Below are 23,788 nucleotides of genomic sequence, written 5' to 3' on the forward strand. Positions count from 1 at the left end.
AACAGAATCAAAGCAAGTAGGAAAAAAATTCAATAAAAAAAATGCAGAAACAAAAAAGAATATTAAAAATAGTTGGACTAATGAAAAGAAAAAAGTTGAATTAATGATGTTTCAGTTGGACTGTTTATCTAAAACAGTCGACGGCGATCCTAAACTCACCAATAGGCTAGTATGTTTGTTTGGAGATCAGATAAAGCAGATCAGACTCACTTTATGAAATGCAACCTCTGACAAAAAGCATAACCCCTTTTTAGTTACTATGGCTCCTGCACATGATGCATCATTCATCAAGCTTTCTGACTTAAAAGGTTTTGCTTTTTTTCTATAGGGACACAGCAGGACAAGAGAGGTTCAAAACCATCACTACAGCATACTACAGAGGAGCCATGGTGAGGACTCCATGCCTGTAATAGTGGCAGGCTGGATACCTTGCATCTTGTCATTGTGCTTATGGTTTATCCTGTGATTGAATCTCTAAATTGTCTCTTCTTATAGGGCATCATCCTGGTTTACGACATCACTGATGAGAAGTCCTTTGAAAACATCCAAAACTGGATGAAGAGCATCAAAGAAGTGAGGCTGTTTCTATTTCCATCAGACCACATAACTGATCAGTTAAACATCAGAGATGATACTTTTACATCAATACTTTAGTAGTATAGGAGGGCGGATTTGAAAGAAGAGCGCTTGACATAACACATCTGTTAGCGCTAAGGCACCGTTTACCTTGTTATTTTTTTTTATGAACAGTTTGACACCAAGAAAATGTTGCTCTATAGGCATTCCCAATGAGCATATTTTTTTTAATGTGCACCAAAAACATAACTTATAAAGTGTATCTGGCCAGGCAAGTACCTACCTGCTAAAAACCAAAAGTGTCAAACCAATAATTTTAGCAGTTGGAGCTGTTTTTTGCATTTCAAAAGAATATATGCCTGTATTTTATGACATGCATTTTTGGATCTGGAGGGCCAGATAAACTGCCTTGGGGATCCAGATCAAATATTAGTAAAGTAAAGTAAAGCATAGGGAAACACGAAGCGCCCGATGGAGTGGGAGAAAAACTTTTGAATTTTGAAAATCCCTTTATTGTCCCACAATGGGGAAATTCACTCTCTGCATTTAAACCATCCCCTTGGGGAGCAGTGGGCTGCCATTGTGCAGCACCCGGGGAGAAGTGTAAGGTTAAAGGTTTTGCTCATGAACCCAGAGTGGAGGCTGTGGGGATCGAACCGGGTACTTGCAACCCTCTCAGAGCACAAGCGCACTGCTCTAACCACTAGGCCAACACTCCCCCATTTTCTCCCTCTTTTTTAAGGAAAAAAAAAAATCTGAGAAGTTTAGCATATATCTATATTTAACCACCTTCCCTCAGCTACCCTTCAATTCAATCTGGTACAACCACTTACATTTTTGCAGTTTGTCACTAGCCAGTTCAGGGACAGGGCAGACAGTGATTACATGGTCCTCAGGCCAGATGAGGGAATACACATGTTTAGATATGTGTAGTAATTAGGTGCATCTAGTTGAGTAACTATATAATAAATTGCCATGGAGGTCATGATGTGGACCAGGCATTAAGTTTAAAACCTATGTGCTAATTGGTGAGCATGTGTTAAAGAAAAACACTCAAGCTACAAAACCTTGAAAATCAATTCATATCATTCAACTTTTCCATTCAAATATTAACTAGACTCATTGATGTACAGTATTTTTGGGAGGATTCTACATCACAGCTTTATAGGAAGTACCATATGATTGTCAAGTTGAGAAGAAAAAAAATTTGTTATTTTTTTATTATTATTTGTTATTCTTGACGTATTTTTGAAGTTTCATTTTAATGTTATTTTTTTGTGTAAAATGTTAACCTCTGAGAGAGTACTTTGTAGAACCACTGTCAACTTCATCAACATTATTTATTCTGTCTAAAAAATTTTGAAAAATGCTCTTGTTCTTCTGCACCCATTTTCTTATTTTTGTGTATTTGATATCATCTTATAAAAAATATAATCTAATAAAAATGTGAAACAACTGTAACCAATGAATATTTTTAAATGATTTAAAAAAAAAAATGCAACAAACAGCATTTGTATTAGGAAATAGCTCCCCTTCATTTCCTAAGTGTAAATGTGCCATTTCCAAATATGGTATGGGTCTCCCATGTTGTCAGTCTCCGCCCCTTTCTGAATGCTGGGCGGAGAGTGCTTGGAGCATACTTGGCTACCTGTTACTGGCCAGTGAGACTTTAAGGGTAGGGGCAGAGAGATTTGCTACATTTTATTAGTTCCTTTTATTTTAGCCCAATAAAACAGACTGCCATTTGTGGTTAAAACAAAACAAAATGTGAAATGGTTCAAGAGATTAGAGGGATAATGTTGACATGTTCGATTGGGGGTTTTCTTCTGCATTTTAGCAGGGAAACTGATTTCTCTGTCATCAAATTAAATAATATAAGTGTTATATTCCACTGTTAAATCTTACAATTTCACAGAATCAAACTTCCAAAGAAAACCTGAACTTCCCCTTTCATAGTTTGCTCACAGTTTCCAATTGACTTCCCAAATCGTCACAAAAATCAACATAAGGTGGCTTCTCTGAGAAGGTACCATAGTACTCTGAAAGTAAATAGCAAGAAAGACAAGACCTAAGCTGTGGTAGCCCAACCAAAAATGGAAGGAAGGTTTTCTTTTAAACTTTAAGAAAAGTATAATCTACATTTCTGCTGTGTTTGGAAAGAAACCTCAAAAAAGTATAATGGTCTGAGTAATATTCCATTACAAACTATACAAGTGCTTGTTTAATACCAGAGTCAAACACATGGCCATCCAAACAGAACTGGAACAAGTCAACTAGATTTATGAGGTTACAATAAATGTTACTGGTTGCAGGAACTAACTGTTTTGTGTTGCATGTTTGGGTCGGAGGAATGTTTTAGTCTTTCATAAACAGCTTTGGAGTTGCAACAAGAGAACTGAGCCTTCTGAGTTTATACTGCAGCCAGGGGCAAGAGGGAAACCCTCTCATGCCGAGGGAATAACTGACCTATTTCTGTTGTTCTGGAAACTCTGCAGGCCAATTGCACTTTGGTTTAGATAATCGATGATATAGTGTGACCAAAACTGTTTAAAACATTTTAGCTTTTTTAATGAAACGTTAAATTAAATGGTATGTGCAGAGACGGAAAGATTTTAGACACCTAGAAAATGTCTATAAGGAAGACTAAAAGGTGTCACAGCTGCAAAAAAAAAAAAATCTTGGATGAAATTAAATTCTCATTAAGTTAACTTGCTCTTTTTGCCTGAGGGCATTAACAATAGTGGCGGAGTTCGGTCTGTATTATGCAATAGGTCGGTCAGTCAGTCTGTAGGTAGCTAAGAAGGACCTATTCATTCTAACCTGATCTTAATCTCACCAAGATACTTTCATCATTAAATAAATAAGCAAACCAGAAATAACCTAGAGAAACATTACACTGTTTATAGCGGTATAGCAAACAGAGCATTTAGTGAATGAATAGCTGATTTAAAGCTCCAACATTATGCTTATTGCTATGAGTCCCTCTCTTTGTAATATTTGAATGCAAAGAGTGTTAGGATTGTTTTTATGTAAGCTGAGGGGAAAGTTTGTGAGAGGTAAAAGCAAAGCAAGGAGACATTCCAAGGAAGCAACTCTTAAGTTTTACAACTTGCTGGTTATCTGGCAGATATTTGGTGTTGAATCTAAACTTTCTGGTAGTTTTGTGTTGTAATTTTGAGATAAATCATTTGTAGCTGAGCACTTCTGATCAGGTAACTGTCCCCTTTTTCACAGAATGCGTCGGCTGGAGTCAGTCAGATGCTCCTAGGAAATAAATGCGACATTGAAGCGAAACGGAAAGTTTCCAAGGAGACGGGGGAAAAGGTGAGAAACTACAACTGTTTGACTGTAATTAAGTTTTAAGCTCAAGTTTTAGTTTTAAAGGCATATTTATAACTCCCAAATGTAAAGCATGGGGCAACACAAACTGCCTGATGAAGTGGAAGAAAAACTATTTGATTTTTTTTTTATTTTTTTTATTTATATGCTGTAAAAAAATCTGAGAAATTTAGCATACATCTATATTTAACCACCTTTCCTCAGCTACCCTTCAATTAAATCTGGTGCAACCACTTAACTTTTTGCAGACGTTGAGTATGGTCCTCAGGCCAGATGAGGGAATACTCAGGATTAGATATGAGTTATAACTAGGTGCATCTAGTTGAGTAACTATTTTTAAAAATTGCCATGGTCTGGATCTGGACTGTGGGCGTTGAGTTTGAAACATATTTGCTAATGTTAAGGATGTGTTTTTAAAAATAACAAAACACTTTTATTCTCTAATTTAAGCTGCAAATCCACGAAAACAATTTCATATCATTCAACTTTTTCATTCTTTATGAAATTCCAACTACACTCATAGGCAGTATTTTTTTCTAGGCTTTCTACATCACAGCTTTACCATATGATTGTTAAGTTGAAAGGGAAAAAAATTTTTTGAACCTCTAAGAACCACTGCCTACTTCATCAAAATGATTTTTTCTGTCTTTGATTGAGAAACTCTGTTTCTACGGCACAATTTTTCACATTTATTCATTAGTGTTTTTTATAAGGACCTGTTGTGTTTTTGTTATAATCTTATAAAAATATAGTCTGTAAAAATGTGAAACAACTGTAACTAATCAAGATTTTTAAATAAACTGAAGCGGAGTAACTTTTTGAAGTAACCCTAGTTTCTGGCTTCTCCACCCACTGTGAGTAACTTAGGGTACTCCATTCCTGTCTGGCCATACGTTAGAATGGCCAAGAATCAAAAAGTGTTTTTCCCAGATACATTAATAGAGCTGTATCTCTAAAGCCATTCAGCTGTTATTTAAAGAGCAGATGGCCATATGTAAGTTTTATTATCAACCTGTGTTTGATACCCATTAACCTTTTTCTCCACTTCATACTTATGCCTTATTTTCTCATAGAATTTTTGATCAAATAAATTATATAATGTGTGCTTCACCTGACCTAATATATAAAAGACACAATGTCAAAATGACTGCTGACATCTCTGGTCTCCCAGCTTTAAAGTTGCTTGACATAATTACCAGGATGTGGCTGTAAGTCATGTCCCTAACTCTGTTGACAGTTGGCAAAGGATCATGGTATCAGGTTCTTCGAGACCAGTGCAAAGTCCAGCATTAACGTGGAAGAGGTGAGCCATACTGAATCCACCCTGACTGCACACCTCACTGAACTTTAGGCATGTTTTCTGTTAATACTCATGTTATCTGCTTTCGTGTTCCAATCTGTCTGTTCAGTCTTTCCTAGCTTTAGCGAGAGATATCCTGCATAAATCCACCAAGAAGCCGGTATGTAAGAGCTTCTTTCAAATATTTTCCATGTGGAGGAAAGATGTTTGACATTGCGTCTGTTTTTCCTCTTTAAACAGGGATCCGCAGGAAAAGTGGTGAAGATCACCAGCAGTACGGAGAAACAGCGCTCAAAGTGTGCCATTCTCTAGAAGGGATATCCACAATATACCACAGACATTTAAAAGTGCATTTGTTTTTTATCATGAAAAGATACTACAGCTCTCTGTCACCATCTGCTGGCTAAAAAGATGTAATGCATAGAGTATGATTTTTATACCTAAACTGTATTCTGTATTTCTGTTGAAATCTTTTAGTTTACAAGAATTAAAGCATGTCCAAATTAATTTATTACTCTGACAATGTATCTGGGGTTTTTTTGGTGGGTTTTTTTGTTGTTGTTTTTTTTGTTTTTGTGATAGATGACACAAAATTGTCCTGAAAGTGTCCAAAAGCCTGAACCCATGTTTCATGTCTCTTGTTTCCATGCAAAGTCCTTGTAGATTATACCCACACTGATTATCATTTGTACACCAGCACTCTTCTATAATGTGATCTTTTATTATTTTAAGCACACCCTGTAGCAATTTTAAGGAGTTTGATGTGGGATATTCTGAATTATAGATCTATAAAATTTAAAGGACTCTTTTTTTTGTGTGTGTTTGTTTTAGTCATTTTACGTAAAAGTCCAAGTGACAAACTCCTATCAAGCCTATTTAGGGCTTTTAAATAATAAGAGCAAATTATTAGAACATAAATGTCATTAGTAGTTATTGTTCTGGTCAGAGATTCTGTTCATATAGCATTAATACCACATATTAGTTTTTAATATGATATATTTGTTGTCGTTTTTTTTCATTGGGTGGAATGATTATAAAAAAAAACTTTTTTTTTTATGTGATGTTTATGTGGGGGGAGGCAAATTTGAATTCACATGGGATCAAATATTTACATACACCCCGACTGATGTATAGATAACATTCAGCAAGTTGCACATTCACTACGTACCTTTTTGTAGGTAATAACAAGCCTCTGTCTTGGTTCAGTTCAATTCAGTTTATTTATTTACCGCCAATTCACAACACATAGAAATGCACTTTATAGAGACAATTTAATCAAGTCATGTAGACAAGCTGTTAAAAAGTTCATCTGAGGTCTCTTCCTGCATATATGAACACTTGATGTGATTGAAATTGCAGCATTCATTTTAATAAGTTGATGAACTTATACTAAGCCAACTTTTATGCATAGTCTGGAAGTGGTCAATAACATGCAAGCTGGACCTTTAGCGTGGTAATTACAGAAGCTTAGTAATAGCCACTTTATCCACTTCAAAAGCAATTAAAATATGTATTTTCAGTATTTCCGTAAACACAATTTTGTGTAAGTTTTGCTTTCCCATTATTAATCTATTCACTTTTTACCCCACAGCATGACCATGCTTGATTTTTGTTAAAGCATTTTTAGCTCCAAACCCTGAGAATTACCTGTCTTATTTGTGGCTAGACGTCTCTGTTGCATTCTTGTTTTTGAAATCTGTAAATTTATATGCTGTATTATTATCCCAAGCTGAAGAGAACACAATAAAATGTATGGCCCCAACTCATTAAGGCTTCTATTTCCATGAGGAGTCTATAATCCCCCTAACCTGATGACTGTTTGCAATAATTTGGCCATGCGAGTACGCAATAGAAAGATTCAACATTTCCATATTGTTTACTTCCTCAGAACTAAATGACTGCAGAATGTTCAGCACATTTAACAATCAATGAGAGATTGTCATTAAATGCTAACTATCTTGACAACGTCCTGTTATGCTCAGTGCATTTTTAAATCTCTCACCATATAAATATGTCCCACAAATGGAATCAAACCACAAGCTGATTGGAAAACATGCCTGTTTTAGTAGACTGATGAAGAATGTGGATAATATCGAACAGATTAAGGAGTGCAATCTGAGAAGTTTAGGAAGAGATGGGGAAAGGGTGAGTGTTAATAACTAAGAAGGAAGGAGCGGAGCATTCATGCCTCCCACAGTGGATTGATGTTAAATGGGTCTGCCTTTTATCTGAAGTGCCTGAATGCTACCGCACATTAGCAACATTACTGTCTTCCTGTTTAGGCAAGTTTTAAAAAGCTGAAAATCACTCCTCTCTGCAGGTGCTAATTATGGCAGCTTGTGTTTTTTTTTTCTTTTTTTTTTTTGTTTTGCCTACAGACCAGAGTTCATTTTTGGATTATTTGTTAAGCCAGAATTGGTCTATTGGAAGTACTGTAAAAACCTGATTTTCCATAAATAGAAGTTAAATACAATTATAAGTGCTTCTGATTATAATTGTTTTCAGATGCTTCGATGTTTTCTACTACTTCCTTGAATAGATTGTGCAAAATGTTGTTTTAATAAACGTCTAAATAGGATTGAAAGGCCCAGCTTTCTTACTGTTCATGCAAAGTGGATGTATTTCATTGAATTACAGGGCCATGAAGCATTTTTAACCCTTAATTTTTCTCAGAATATCACTCTTTAAAAATAAAACTGAAAAAAATACTCAATAATGCAAGTTTTAATAATACATGTTTAATAAACATTTTTAATAAAAGTTTGTATATGGAAGCTTAACTTGGATAAAGCAAACTGATTTTTAACTCGTTGGGATCGAAGTCCAAACCTAGATTTGATCCATGCAGTCTTTCTATTTCTGTTTCACACTGAATGTCTCGCTTTTTTTCACTATCACATAAAATTCCAATAAAACACATTCATGACTGCGACTGTAACAAGGACATATACGTTAAGTTGAATAGCTAATTTAGTTGAATTAAAATATGTTATTAAAATTCAATGAAACCTGTGTATTTTCAGCATAAAAAGCAACCTTTTAAGTAATAATCTGACCAATAAACAAGCAGTAGTCCAAATTCACGTGTTATTTGGGAAGCAAAAGCATAAACACCTGTTCAATATTAGGTGACAGGATTATACTGAAATCACTACTTTATTTTAAGTTGTCTCAACATATCTTCTTATTAATATAAATGTATTTTAACCGGCTTATATTCAGCAGGAAAACGCAGTTATTTGAGTTACATAAAGCATACAACAACATATTAGAGTTTGCAAAGCTGATGAAGGAAAATATGTTCACCATAAATAATAAGATGGTGATGCACTGTATTTGGTTGGATCAATAACATCAAACACTTGTAGTTTTTATTGAGAAATGATAGCAATATTTATTTGGTGTTTTCCGAAAATATGAGCAAACAGTTCAGGTGAGCCGCAAGCAGGATTAATAGGCCGTTCTTCTACGTGAAGCTGCTGCAGAAGGACTTGGAGCCTGTCGCCATGGCAGCCGCCCCTCCTCCCCAGCATCAGCACCACCGTTATGACTGCGCGCGTACGAGCTGCCGCATCTCCGGAGCTGACCGCACGTTTTGCGTGCCGTGTCATCATCACGCATGCGGAGCAGCTTTAAGGATTGCAAATGCAATTATTTCCCTGAAGTGTTGACAGAGGGATGTGTCGAGAGAATGAGCTGAAGAAGGATTGATGAAGATGAACAAGGATATAGTAATGTGATATTTGTGCATAGTTTATAGTGATGTCGATGTGAGGCTTGGTGGGAGGGAGAAAGGTAAACGCACACACACACGCACACGCACACCAAAAACACGGACTGTACGGGATACCCGCGTGACTGCGGGGAGGATAAAAAGCGGAGGAGAAGGAATGGACCGTCGTAAAAGCTCAGAGATGAAGTTATAAATTAATAATTTTTTCTATCCAAGGGAAGATCATCCGATTCAACCTGGCATTTTAATTTTATTTTATTTTTTGCAGTTAGAAAATCTGTAACTGGATAATAGTGTTGATCTCGAAGTCGCAATATTTTGACCGCTTTCCGGACGGACCGATGTCATCCTCTGTTAATTTTGGTATCCATTTCCTCTGATAGGATGAGCTGCTCTCAGATCGCCAAATAGGTCCTGATGAGCGGGAGCGCGATGCTGCAGGGAGCGCAAATCAGCGAGCGATCATTGGCCGCTTCCTTTGGGACGGTGGAAGAACCCGCGGCCTGCTAGGGGCCCCGGTTATACCGCAATGCCACATGGGCCGAGAGGAGGGAGAGGTAGAGGAGAGCAGGAGGGGAGGAGGGAGGAAGGTAAAAGCAAATGATTAAAAAAGGGAATATTTAAAACAGGCTCTTTGGTGCACTTAAGGTTTACTTTGACTGGACAATCAAATCTGTTCTCAATGTGCTGTATGAGTTAAAGAGGACTGCATCAGTCTTAGCAGCAGGGTTATAACATCAGCTGAAGTGAGTTGGAAGGGGGGTGCTTGATTCTCAGCTTTCTGCTGACCAAGTTCTTGGACTAACTGACCAGACTGGATTTGCAACTCAAAACGGTTTAAGGAATGAATTGACACACAGTTATGCCAGCATTAACCTCTGCTCCTTCCATGCTCTGCTTTCCTGTGGTTTAACCCACACTAGTTGTGCACAATAAACATCTCCCAGCCTCTTCATACACACACATCCATATAGAGGAGCAAAGCATGCCTTCACCTTCAGACTCCAGCAGTGTGGCCTCAGCCTCTGGATCTCGCGGTTGGTCTGACAGCCGCAGAGGCATGTCAGGGAGGGGTCCCGGTGGGGCCCGTTTGCTTCTATACCTTGGTCTGTGCCACCTGGGACTAGGAGCCATGGTCCTGGCCTTCTCCTTTACCAGCATGGCCTTTACCTCGTCTGCACGCGTGAGGCAGTCCTGTCCGTTCTGGGCTGGCTTCTTTGTGAGTACAATTGACTGATGCCTATTTCAAAATAAAACCAGATTGACTGTAAATTGTATGGGGTTTTTTATGTGTATCTGTGCTGTATAGGTGGTGGCATCAGGGGTAGTAGGAATAATCTCATGGAGAAGACCTCTAACACTGGTGGTATGTTTTTCACTACATTTTTTATTTATTTTTCATGATCGCAAGGTAAGGAATACATGTGGGCTATTCCTTCTTCTCATTGCAACCACATATTTTAATACATGTTTTCAGCAAAAAATAAAAATTATAAGAAATTTATCATTGTAAAGGGGAAGAAAAATGTATTACATTTATTTTGCAAATGAAATTAGAAGTAGGTAACATTTATATTCAGTCACTTTTAATCTGATACCCAGAAATTCAAGAGAAGCATATTGCCTTCAGATGTCACCCTATTTTAATAAAGTTTCCTCATTTATGGATCTAAATTGTATCGCAAAACAAGAACATTTAGAAAAGGGGTTTAAAATTTCCAATAATTTTCCTTTTTTTCACAATTGTAAATAGATAGATGGAGAATTTATACTTTATTAATCCCAAAGGGAAATTTATGTGAACACAAAGAAGCAGAAAGTACAACAGCATTTAATAGGCAAATATTAAGGACAGTTTAAATATTGAAATATAAGCAGTCTTGTCATTTAACTGCATGCTAGAAATAGAAAAATCTATAGCGAATAGTTTAGTGTTAATTCTGCTAGGCCAGGCATCCGACAGCTGTAGGAATAATATATAAAGCTCATCTTTGTGTTGGTCTATCAAAACAAACAAACAAACAAAAAACAATTAAATAAAACCCATGAAAGTTTGAGTTTGCAATATGACATATGCATTTTCCATTTCAGCTGCATAAAAACTTGCAAAAATGCAAATTTGCATGATGATTAATATATTCTTCATGAGAGATAATTTATCCTCATGTTAAAATCCTCATGTTTACATATGTGAAAGATCTTATTATGAATTTAGATTTATTATTTTGTCATTTTAAATGCTTTATACTATTCAATAAATAAGTTTCAGTCAAACTGCTAACATTTCAGCTGCTTGAATTTGTTCTTTATTATTTCACTGATTATTTTGTCCTTTCCTATAATATAAACAAAACATCTACTTCTGTGTCCTTCACTGTCATCTGTTCTCCATGTTTGCCTGCAGATAGTTTTAATAACCTTTCTAAATTAAGCATGGCCTCTGCATCCCTCCACAGGTGTCGCTGTTCATGTTGCTGTCTGCAGTCTGTGTGATCCTCAGCCTGGCCGGCTCAATGCTCTCCTGTCAGAATGCACAGATGGTCAAGTCTATGCTCACCTGCAAGGTATGTATTACCTTTAGCCCTCCTTTCGCTAAAATGTCCTTTTGAGCAGATGCATCCCGAACGTGCCAGGAATAACTTGAATAATGTGAAAGAGCATAGATCATTGCTTCAGTGCAATTCACTCTGTATGATAATGTGTGTAGGTGGAGAATGGTGTGTGTGTGTGTTGTGCAAACACAAAGCCTTGCTCCATGGGGGATGAGGATACCCTGGTTCTTTCCCTAAATGTGGACTGTCACTCAGTCAGACATCAATTAAAGGTAAGCACAGGGCACCCTTTACTTATTAGCACCTACAGGGGTGGGTGCCAATCAGTTTGTCTAAGTTCCAATAAGTTCAACTTTGGCTTGTCAAAAATTATATTTCAGTTGAAAAAAAATACATAATTTAGTCATAGAGAACATATGACAATATCGGATCATGTGGAGATACGGATCTCTTTGCGGACATTCTCTAGATTATTCAACCTCCTGCATTTTCTGGTTCCAGCCTCCTATTAGATTATCTTAAAAACAACAACAAAAACAGGTAATCTAGTGTTTGGCCAAGAATTTCTATGCAGATATTGCCATACTTTTGGGGTCGATATCTTCCTAAATAACATATTGAAAACCACTTTTTTGTTTTTTTTCAGAAGCAAACAGCACAGATGCACTTACTGATAGGCCCAGATTTCCTTGATTTTGGGCGATCGGCTACTGTTTACATGTAAAAGCTGATCTTATCCTCTGATATTATCTACCTAAAAGGTCTAGCCACTGTTGATGATTTTGACATTTCTCTATATACATTGTAACCTTATAAAATCTGGCATTATTTATTATAAAAAACATAATAAAAAGATCTGTATATACCAGTATCAGGGTGTTGCTATGCACTCAGTCAATATGCGAAAAACCTCAGGAAGATAAAAGGCCCATAGCATACAGATCCCTCACCATACTTTGCATGTGCCATGAGATGTTTTTCCACATTTTCCTCCTTTGTTTCAGAACAGACAAACGTGGACTGCCTGTTGAAGAAATACTTGGTGTCACCTGACCAAAGCTTGCAGTTCCAGTTAAAGTCCTAATTTCCAAAATAAGATTATTTTAAGGTTTAATTAAACATATTTACCAAAGCTACAAACATTTATTGATAATTTTGTATTAAGTTAATCATAGGAAACAACTGTGAGCACAAAATGTTACATGTCAGAAAAATCACTCATAAAAGGTTGTTGTTGAGGTTTTATTCGTAATTCCTATTTCTCCCCAGGATCTTTTGTTCAGTGCATGTGGTCTCAGCATTCTCTCCACCATAATTTGTACGCTGTCGACTGTGACTTGCAGTATCCACATATTCTCCCTGGACCTCGTGCACCTGGTGAGTGCAGGCGCTGCACTTTTCATTTTAAGTGTGATCCTTTTTTGTTATGATGCAGGTATTGTGCTGATCAGCTAAGAAATGAAGCTAGAGTTCAGGGTATCAGTTTTAAACACAAAAAAAACTTAATGCATCTCCTGTGGCTTCTGCTTAGCTTGCCCCTCATCGCTCCCGGTCTGTCAACCCAGAATGCACCACGCCACAAGATGCCTTCCTCACAAACATCATGGACTTTGAGGAGTTTGTCCCCCCAATCCCTCCACCCCCCTACTATCCTCCTGAATACACCTGCAGCTCAGAGACAGATGCTCAAAGGTACTAATTACAGTTGTGAAATGTATTGTTTTGCACTGTGCACTATACGATAGCGATTTTGTAACATTGCACACACTGATAATGAGTGGATGAAATTTTTGTATCAACATCTAGCATTACCTATAATGGCTCTATGGAGAGTCCTGTTCCATTATACCCGACTGACTGCCCCCCTCCTTATGAAGCTGTGATGGGCCAAAGAGCTGCCAGCCAGGTGAGCATCTGGGTATGCACAATGTCATCCAAAACGTAGGTCAGGATTACTCCTATTATGGATTATTTATTTGTTATTATGAATCAATAATAATTTAAAATACTATCAAAATGAATAAATGAAAGCCATATATTCAATGACAGAGCCTCAGCTTGTGAGGAAGGTGGAGTGATACTGGCAAGAAATAGTCGGGAAATAGTCGGGCTCACCTCCACATATAGCCATGTGGACCATGTTCTCTGCCTCCACTGTAGATGCAGCTGCCAGTAGCTGTGGCTGTAATATCTGAAACACCTGCCACAATGCCAATCACTAAACCTGGTGCTGGGAACTAGCAGTAAGGGATGCTATCAAGGAGTACTATTGAGCCTGGTTGGCTTGTGGGACTCTGACATAGCAAATAGGTATCATGAGAGTAAGCATGCCGCTGCCCGTGTGTTCACTGGAAGGAGTTTGGAGAGGCCATGGAGAAAAGGTATCAGTTGGTCTAAAATAATTTCTGGCAAGCTGTCCAGCTTCTCTAAAGGGGGAAGTGGTGCTTTCCTAACAATGCTTTCAAAGAGAGTGAGATGCTGCTGAACTGGAAGAGCACATTGTCGGATCATGGAAGCAATACTGTCAGGATCTCCTCAAACTGGCTGATACACCCTCAGTCATGGGTAAAGAGACATGGAGTCACTGAGGTGGTCAAAAACTCCAAGGTGGCAAGGCTTCAGGAGTGGATGAGATAGACCCTGGGTACTTCAGATCCCTGGCTATTGTTAAGCTATTTTTGCTGACATGACTCTACATCATTGTGTGGAGGTGTGGGACAGTGCCCCTAGACTACAAGACTGGGGTGGTGGTTCTCCTGCATAAGAGGGGAGGCCAGAGATTGTGTTCCAACCATAGTGGGGTTTACACTTCTCAGCCTCCCCAGAAGGCCTAAGCCAGGGTACTGGAGAGAAATGTCCAGCTGATTGTCAAACCTTGGCTTCTGGCGGAGCAGGATGGTTTTGGTCCCAACTGTTGAACACTGGACTGGACATGACTGTGAAGATTCCCCAGTCATCTAGGTCATGGTCAAGCTTAAACAAAAATTGTCTAGGCAACTGGACGTGAAGTTTTTTAAAATACGTTTCAACTCTCATCCAAAAGGCTTCTTGAGTTTTAACAAGTGGTGGGGAGCACTGAGAATGGACCAGCTCTACACTCTCTGTAGGGTGCTTGTGAGTGCTTGGGAGTTTGCTTAAATGGTCTGGATATGTTTTGTGGCCCTGGAGAAGGCATTCAACTATGTCCATTGTGGTAACATGTGGGGGGCACTCCAGGAGTATGAAATCAGGGCTCTTTACTATGGGCCATCTGGTCTCTGTACACGGTAAGCAGGAGTTTGGTCCGTATTGCCAGCATTAAGTCTTACTCATTCACAGTGAATGTTTGATTGGCAGGGCTGCCCTCTGTCACCGATGCTGTTAATAAGTTAAATGGACAGGATTTCAAGGCGCAGTCAAAGGCTGGAGGGATTCTTGTTTGGTGACAAGCAGATTTCATTCAAGCTTTTTGCAAGCTGCATGGTTCTGCTGGTTCCGACCTACCAAGACCTATAGCATGTAATGGGGTGGTTTGCAGCTGAGGTTGAAGTGGCTGGGATGAGAATCAGCTCTTCTAAGTCTGAGGCCACGGCTCTTTACCAGGAAAATTTGGCTGGAGGAGTTCAAGGTTCTTCAAGTCATGTTCACGAATGAGAGGAGAATGAGGTGAGAGATTGATAGACGGATCAGTGTGGCTGCTGCTATTATGCGGAAGCTGCACCAGTCTTGTGATGAGGAGAGAGCTGAGCTAAAAGGTAAAACTCTCGATTTACTGGTCGCTCAGTTTTCCTAGCTTTACTTTATGGTCATCAAATCTGGATCATGACTGAAAGAACAAGATCCCAGATAGTGGCAGCTAAAATGTGCTTTCTCTGCAGGGTAGCCGGTCACACCCTTAGAGATAAGGAGAGAAGCTCAGTCATTAAAAAGAGTCTCAGAGTTGAGCAGCTTCTCCTCAACATCGAGAGGAGCATGCTGAGGTTGCTCCTACATCTTTTCCAGATGTAGTATTTTGACCAACATGCAGAATCACATGGAGAACCAGTTAATATCAACATTTTATTCATAAAAAGCAAACAAGAATCTGGAAGCGGGGACTACAGGAAGTTAGTTGGAACTTTTTGGTTGGTCTGACTGGAGAAAGAAGACTGATCAGGAAGGAGTTGGTTGATGACAACTGATGATTGATTGATTTGGCTTAGGTGAAAGATGAAGGAGAGGTTGCTTGGATCAGTAAGTATTTGATTCAGTGGGCTGTGCAAATTGTCCAGGTGAGTGTGAGTGAGCTCCTAGAGTGTTGGCATTTGCAAGAGACGTCGTTTTGGAGATTGGGCAGGCAAGTGATGAAGGTTGAGAACTGCTGCACACAGGTGAGACCTTTTCCACAAAGATTTGGGATGAATTGAGGTTCACTGGTAGTTATCAGGGGTAAAAGAAAAAAGATGACCCTTTGCCTCCTTATATACAAGCTAGCTAGCTTGATTGACAAATGTTCTCAGCTGTGCAGCAACAAAGGGTCGGCCCAGCCACCAGCAAAGATATTCTCTGCGACATGAAGCTGACTCACTCCAGAAAAACAGCAAGAACCCAGAGATCTCAACAAACTTTGCAAGAACTTATTGGACTTTTCAGGAACATCACACATGCCTTTAGGATTTTATCTGGTACTTTTCTGCAGTGTATTATGTGTTTTCCTGGATTTTCCATAATGCACTTTCCTGAGATGTGGGAAAGTAACGTAAATTGTTAAAGACGACTTTCACTTCATAAGAAAGATAATTTCTTGGAAATAGCCAGTAGATTCTAGAAATTATCTAAAAAAAACAAACAGTAAAACCTAAAAACAAAAAGAATGATAAAATCAGTTAAGCTGTGAGGGAAGTCACAGTACTATTTATTTGCAGAGTTTTTGCAGGCCCTAAATATTAATCTAATCTTCTCACTTTTAATGAGAAAATTATTTTATGCATTTGCTATTTGGAGAGCACTACATTCAGATATTTAGAATTATGGGAGATTTGACTCGGTGGGCACAGCATATTAGCTGATGTTGTTTAATGCCTCCTTTGTCTGTGCTGATTCTTGTCTCCTTTGATTGTCAAGGCAACCGTATTTGATGGCCAGGGTACGGAGCTTTCTGGAGAGAGAGGAACTTCTACAGCCTTCAGTGGAGAAGGTGCCAAAAGAAATCCACATTTGTCCATCACGTTGTGTCATGTTTTACCATGTAAACCACCCAGTTAAGGAACTCTCATGGATTCTAACAAATCAAAAATGTAAAAGAACATGATCAACTAGAAATGTCTCTTACTAGACTAAAAGTACAGGTATAAAGAGCAACCAGCAACAGTTGGAATTAAAAACACATCTAAAAAACTGAAACAAACTAAGCTACAAACTCATATCATTCTTATGTATATGCAATAACTCTTAAATGTTTGCACATTAGTATTACAGTGCACGATTATGGGGAAACATTGACTTATAAATCTTTTGCAAAGTTGTTCTATCTATAGTACAACACCTATTTTCTTAAATTGTTCTGGGAACCCAATAAATTTGCATGCAGTTTAAACTATATAAGATGATCCCACAAAGTATTGGGTGAAGTTTTACAATCATCTGATTTGCAGGTGAGGCAAATAACATTAGTCAAGGGTCCCACATTTTCACCAGCTATTGTTGAGTGTTCGTTATGTCGCAGTTATAATATAAATTATTTTAGTCCTTTCTAACCTTTTTAACCCAAACTATGCTTTAGCTACTTAAGCTACCGTAAGCTGTGAAAATGTGAAAAGGTCTTACTAAAAAATCTGACAGATATTTCAGGATTTAAAAAAAATGAGATCTTGCACTGTACAGACATGAATCTTGTTTAACAGTACTGAAAAAAAAATTTTCTTGTTAGTATCTATGGATAGTGGATCTCTGTTGATGTCCGAGATTGTGGACATCCCTGATGATTCCTCCCCTTCTGAGGACTCCTGTTTAATGGAGGTTGGGATCAGGACACATGGGGGCAACAGGACAGGTGCTGACCGGGGGGATGCAATGTTCCGTGGTCCACAGTCTCATACCCCAGAGAGTCCGCTGGCAGGAGGACCGAGGGCCAGGCGGTTCCTGAGAGGGGAAAGGTCTAATTCCTGCTCCTCACCTAGCACAGCCACCAACACATATAGGTGAGCACAAAAATTATGCTGGAAATGAAAAAGAAATTGCTATGACTCTGCCTTGGTAACCTGTAGGTAAAAATTTAACACTCTCCATCTTTTGGCCAGGTCTCCAGTGCTTCACCGCCAGGCTATGTTTGCCAGTAGCTGTTCCCAGCTTGAAGCAATAGGAAATTCTCCTAATCAACAGGAACAGCTCAATCCAGAGATTCAAGTGAACCTCACCGACCCCTCAGACCAAGATAATGTCCCAGCAACCTATGTTATGCCTCCTTCAACATCCTCGGCAAACAGTGAGCATGAAAACAGACTACGTCCTCCCCATGGACTCCTTTACCTTCGACGAAAGGCTGAGAGGAGTGAAAAAAATGGTAGAAGACAGAGAGAAGGCTTTTTACGTCTTGTGAGGTCGCACAGTGAGCCAGGCCTCGGCTCTTCGACAGACACTGGTGAGACCACAACTACAAGATGTACGTTTCTATTAGTTTTACAGTGCTTGAATAATATCAGCTTTTGTGTTCCAGTTGACTTTGGATCTGGGGGGAGCAAAGTATCTACAGACACGGGTAAGAGCCTTAAATCCTAAAAATCTTGGAGAGTTTACAGGCTTTTTGCCAAGTGTACGGTCACTCACTGACTTGGTCTGAAATCATTTTTTTTTTTTTAAGAATAGAAGAGATAACGCAGTGTTACTTTAGAAAATAAAACACTGGACCAATTTACAATAACTTCAGGAGTTACCCAATGATCTATCATAGTTCTTATTATATTTTCTACTTGCAGTCTTTTATACAGCAACATCCGTCTTAAATTAATGACTTACAGGAAGCCTTTCAGTCACTAGGAGTCTTTGCTAAAACCAGGTCTTAACTCTAAGTGGCCTAAATTCATGACCTGTCTTAAGACATGTGACTGTTGCATTGTAACACTAGATGGTAACATCGTAGCACAGAAAAAATCCACTTCATTTAAATACTTGTGTTGTTTTATCTAGCTTTTTATTTATAATATATTACACTGAATTTTATTGATAGTGTGGAAGATTTGTTTCTCTTCAATATTTATGTTAACCTTTAAAACTGATTTCTTTGTGTCTTTTCCTTCTTCTAAATATGTTATTGCTTCAAACTGGTTCAGGATTTACACTGCTCAAAAAAAATAAATAAAGGGAACACTCAAATAACACATCCTAGATCTGAATTAATTAAATATTCTTACTGAATACTTTGTTTTGTGCAAAGTTGAATGTGCTGACAACCAAATGTCACCTAAGCCCAGCAAAGTGGCACCCCACACCATTATTGACCCACTGCCAAACTGGTCATGCTGAAGGATGATGCAGGCAGGAGATTGCTCTCTACTTTGCCTCCAGACTCTCTCACATCTGTCACATGTGCTCAGTGGGAACCTGCTTTCCTCCATGAAGAGCATAATCCTAGTGTTCTCTGGCAAGTCAACCGTGCTGCATAGTTTTGGGCTGTGAGACATATGTGGATGATGGGCCCTCATACCATCCTCATGAAGTCGTTTTTTAAAACGTTTGTGCTGACACAAGCACATTTGTGGCCTTCTGAAGGTCAGTTTTTACGGCTCTGGCAGTGCCCCTCCTGTTCCTCCTTGCAGAAAGGCAGAGATAGTGGTCCTACTGCTGGGTTGTTGCCCTCCTCCATGTCTCCTGGTAGCACTTCCAGCCTCTGGACATTACGCTGACAGACACAACAAACCTTCCTGTCACAGCTTGCATTGATGTGGCACCCTGAATGAGCTGCACTACCTGAGCCACTTGTATGGATTGTAGAGACTCATGCTACCATGAGTGTGAAAGCACCACCAACACTTAAAAGTGACCAGAACATCAGCCAGAAAGCACAGGTACTGAGAAGTGATCTGTGGTCCACACCTGCAGAACCACTCCTTTATTTACTATGTCTTTCTAATTGCACTTTTTTTTTTTTGTTCTTAGATAGACCTTTTTCAGTTACTGTAGCTTGAGTTACTCTAAGTTTTCAAGTGAAATTCCTCGTCGATCAGCGTTTTAAGTAATGCTCAGACCTACCAGTCTGGTATCAACAACCATACCAAGTTAATATTTCCTTAAATCCCATTTCTTACCATTTTTAAAGTTTGAACCACAGCAAGTGATCATAACAATGACTCTAAGCCTTAACTCTGTAAGTTCTTGCGATGTGTCTGGATGTTTTACCAAAGTTTTAACAAGCTATTGAACTGGTCTACCTGATAAATGATTTGTTTCTTGTGTTCCTAAAAGAGCGCTTTGCTCTCAATCTGCTGGTTTACTAGTGGTTCAGTAGAAGTAGGGAGGCAGATCTTTTAGTTATGAGGCTCCTCTCCTGTGGAACCAACTACCAGTTTTAGTCTGTGAGGCAGACACTCTGTCTACTTTTAAGATTAGGTTGAAAACTTTCCTTTTTGATAAAGCTTATACTAAAAGTGGCTCAGGTTATCCAGTGCTATCTCTATAATTATGCTGCTATAGGCTTAGACTGCTGGAGGACATAGGAACCTTTTTCGTCATTCTGCTTCAGTCCATCTCTATTCTCCCACTCTGCAGAATTTGTTAGTTCAATCTCTAATATTATGCTCACTCTGCTTGTTTTTCTTCATAGTAGCTTCATCTGGTCTGCTCCTGTTTGGCAAGCATGCTGGGCGTGAGGCATTGCCTTTGAGTCAATTATTCGATGCAATCAACTGGTTTTCCTTAGATATAAAACTTTGAATCAATTTGTATGATCTGGGTGTCTCGGTAAAGTGCCTTGAGATGACATGTATTGTGAATTGGCATTATATAAATAAGCTAAATTGAATTAAATTTGCAGGTGAGTGAATACTGAGTGTGGAACCTAATAAATAAAAATAAATATCTGATTTTTATTTAAAGCTCCATCTTCCGAGGCATGCTTGTTGCCTCCCTCTCCTATGACTCCTGCCGCAGCTTTGCCAAGTAAAGGCGGCAATAAGTCAGCAGCCACAGCGGTGCAAATCCCACCTAAACCTGCACCCACCTCACCTATACATATACCTAAAGACTACCACCGCTCTCTAGGAGACCTAAAGGTACACCAGATATCACTTACATTACAAAGGACTGGAGAACTTATTATTAATCAAATCAAGTTTGGTATTACTTCTCTTGCTTTTCTTAAAGGTTACCCGAGTTCTGGTTGCCCGCTTCTTGCAGCGCTCCAAACGTAACCTAGCACTGTCCTCTGAACATGGTGCAAACACAGGACAGGGGTCTAAGAGGAGAAGTGGAGTAGAGGCAGCTGGCCCTGACCACCTCCCCTCTGAACAAGTATGACACTTAGACTCCCCTCATTTTCAGCACTCGTTCAGCATCTCCAGGCTTTGTCTCACCTACAGTGTCATTAAATCACCTCCAGGTAACACGGAGCCTTTGGGGCACTAGCCGAGGACCCTCCCACCACCCTCATCGCCGTGGACATCACCATTCCCATAGCGACAGCCGGCACAACCGGCAACACAGCAGCCGGACGCCAGAGGGCATCCACCTGCGCAGCTGCGGAGATCTAAGCTCCTCCACTTCATCGTTACGCAGACTAATGACGGCTCATCCACCACATGGGTCATCAGGAGCGCTCTACTCTGAGTCTGCACTGTGAAAAGTAAAGAAGGACCAAAGAGGATGACAACACGCCAAGATCTTGCATAAGTGAAAACATTCAGAGTTTATTTTTCAAACCGCCCCTCATTTTTCTCTTCCTCACCTACCCTTCGGGGTTTACTTTAGTAGTACTGCAAATTGACTTTACATGAGCTGCAGCTTACTTAACCAAGAAGGACAAAAATGATTAAAAGAGAAGGACCACTATCGATTCAATAAGCCTCTTGCAAAATAGTGGGTTACAATTTATTTCTCATCTTTTGTTTTAAATTTGATGTTATATCCCTACATCACTAAGGTGGAAAGACTGAGGAGATCCCTGTTTTGTCTTCCATATGTATTAACAGAAAGGCCACCAGAAGCAAAGTCAGCATAACACAGTGTCTTGCAAAGGTATTCATACCCCGGGATAACTCAAGTGACTTTTTCCCTTAGATTTACATTTAAAGTATGTTGTTTATTAATAATCAGAGGACCGAAAGCAGCACTTTGTTGGAACCCACTTTACTCTGCTTGCAGCCCTCTGTTGATTTTTTGGAAAGCATTCCAATCTGAGTCAGAATGGATAGGAACAAACTGTAAAAAGCAACTTTTAAGTCATTCGACAGATTCTCATTTGGGTTTCAGGCTGGCCTTTGACTGGACCATTCTAACACAACAATAGTCTTCAATCCAAACAAATTATATCTGGCCTTATATTAACTTTTTTTCCCAGCTTTTATTGTCAAGACACTGTCACAAGTACAGAGCAACGAAATGAACTCTCTACATTTAACCCATCCCTATGGTGAGCAGTGGGCTGCAATTGTGCGGCACCCGGGGAACAGTGTGGGGTTAGGGGTCTTTGCTCAGGGACCCAGAGTTGTAGTCTGTAGGAGTGGGGCTTGAACTCAGAACGTCTGGATTCCAAGTGTAATGCCCTAACCAGGAGGCCGCTACTAAGCTTTATATGTCGATCACTTTCCTGCTGAAGCTTCATATTATTATATCATTCACCCTCTTATTAAGTTGGATAATTTTTCCTCACCCTAATCCATTTCCAACAGTATATTTTTTGCTCATTCTTCCAGGTACAAATTTTAACTTTCCTTACTTAGAGTTGATCTGGCAATTCAAATACCATTAAGATATATTAAAGTTCAACGCCAGAACAGGTGAAAGATTTGATGGGGTATTAATACTTTTGTAAACCTCTATATAATTACTGCGACACCAAGTCTGATGACTAAACTGTAAGATATATCAATGAAGTTGCACCTGAGGACAAAAACTGTCATAAAAGATCCTCAATCAGCATTTATTTTTCACCAACCTAGAGGCGTTAATAAAGGCCATAATAAAGCAGCCAGCATTCCTTATGGTGATGCTGACTCACCATAGACACGACTCCAGTCGTTGACATGTATCCCCTGCGTGTGATGACTGCACACACAAATGTGCATGTTTTTTGCTACAGCTGTGATACAGTGGGAACCTTGTGCATTTGATTCTGCCTGTCTGTGTAACTAAGTAACAAGTGCTCTGAATGTCTTTATCTGCATGTTTGCTTCTTTATTCAGTTTCCCCTGCTGCACAAGGGACCTGTTATGCAGCTACCTGAAATGCTACTTGAGGTTAGGGACAATGTATTCTGTCAGGTGGCTCCACACTCACCTCTGGGTCTTACTTTTTGAAAGAACATAAAAGACCTTGAATGGAAAAGTCTGAACCTTGTAATATAAGACGTGTGTACTTGTTTGAGACGCTCTAAATTTATCATTTGGTTCGGGATACACACCTTGTGTTGGCACATTCAGCTGTACAGTGGTTGTTTAAAGATGATTTAATGAAGAAAAAAAACATTAGAAGGTCATTAAGACATTTAAGTCAGATTGGATTTGAAGGGAGCTTTTCTCTTGATTCACAATAAGATCACTAAAGGCACATTTTGTAAAAAGACAAGTATGTACATGCTTGTTAACATTTACACTCATGCATCTACAATAGTAAACACAAAAACACATTGAGAAAGGCACGGAGATTTGCTTCTTGCATTTTCTTTTCTATTTGAATCTACATCATTTTAGGCCCCATTTACAAAGTGCTTCACCTTGAATGATAAATGTACATTAAATAGGACTCCAATTTGAAAATTTAAACAGTGTTGATAGTTAAATTTTCAATGCAAGTTATGTATTTAATATATGAAATAAATAATAAAACAAAACAAAAAATGAGTCACTGATGTTGAAATATTATGAAAGACAAAAGTTGTGACTAAGTAATTGTGGAGTGCATTTAAATGTATCATTTTGCTCTAGTTGGACGTCACTAGTGGGGAAAAAAATTTATTTGCATCCCCTGTAGAGTGCAAATGACAATCTGAATGAAAGTTTCCACAAAAAAAAAAATGATCAAAATAACTTATCAAAGGGCTAACCTATAATAAATCTCTGAGGTCAAAAATGAAAATTAGAAAGACAGGTTAAACATATGAAGTCATCTTATGCCGTGCTC

The 23,788-nt window shown here is 38.9% G+C and overlaps 2 protein-coding genes across 3 annotated transcripts in view; both read left to right on the forward strand.

Moving 5' to 3' along the window:
- rab13 (RAB13, member RAS oncogene family) overlaps positions 1-7,841 on the forward strand; it is a 15,056-nt gene extending 7,215 nt beyond the window's left edge. The window contains exons 3-8 of the mRNA XM_015380584.1: positions 329-389; positions 496-573; positions 3,811-3,900; positions 5,153-5,218; positions 5,325-5,375; positions 5,456-7,841. Coding sequence (XP_015236070.1) covers positions 329-389; positions 496-573; positions 3,811-3,900; positions 5,153-5,218; positions 5,325-5,375; positions 5,456-5,527 — 418 coding nt within the window. The 3' untranslated portion in view covers positions 5,528-7,841. The remainder of the gene's footprint in view (positions 1-328; positions 390-495; positions 574-3,810; positions 3,901-5,152; positions 5,219-5,324; positions 5,376-5,455) is intronic.
- A 1,004-nt stretch (positions 7,842-8,845) lies between these two features.
- Positions 8,846-23,477, forward strand: fam189b (family with sequence similarity 189 member B). Of its 2 annotated transcripts, XM_015380589.1 has the most exons (15): positions 8,846-9,010; positions 9,332-10,167; positions 10,258-10,314; positions 11,405-11,512; positions 11,656-11,772; positions 12,770-12,877; positions 13,032-13,192; positions 13,307-13,406; positions 16,583-16,655; positions 17,388-17,658; positions 17,758-18,098; positions 18,174-18,215; positions 20,549-20,724; positions 20,816-20,962; positions 21,051-23,477. In XM_015380589.1, the coding sequence occupies exons 2-15, from the start codon at positions 9,934-9,936 to the stop codon at positions 21,288-21,290; spliced, it is 2,175 nt and encodes a 724-aa protein (XP_015236075.1). In that variant the 5' UTR covers positions 8,846-9,010; positions 9,332-9,933; the 3' UTR covers positions 21,291-23,477. The 2 variants fall into 2 exon arrangements, with proteins under 2 accessions (XP_015236075.1, XP_015236074.1); XM_015380588.1 differs by having other exon boundaries at positions 8,846-10,167.
- Positions 23,478-23,788: the final 311 nt, after the last annotated feature.

The sequence above is a fragment of the Cyprinodon variegatus genome, unplaced genomic scaffold (genome assembly GCF_000732505.1).
Source record: "Cyprinodon variegatus isolate N-32 unplaced genomic scaffold, C_variegatus-1.0 Scaffold217, whole genome shotgun sequence".
Lineage (NCBI taxonomy): Eukaryota > Metazoa > Chordata > Actinopteri > Cyprinodontiformes > Cyprinodontidae > Cyprinodon > Cyprinodon variegatus.

Excerpts from the sequence above, each read along its gene's own strand:
- fam189b (XM_015380588.1), top strand. The coding sequence starts at position 9,934 with ATGCCTTCACCTTCAGACTCCAGCAGTGTGGCCTCAGCCTCTGGATCT. Across the intron at positions 13,193-13,306 it reads TCAGAGACAGATGCTCAAAG|CATTACCTATAATGGCTCTA; the intron begins GTACTAATTACA and ends ATCAACATCTAG. Across the intron at positions 18,099-18,173 it reads CGGCTCTTCGACAGACACTG|TTGACTTTGGATCTGGGGGG; the intron begins GTGAGACCACAA and ends TTTGTGTTCCAG.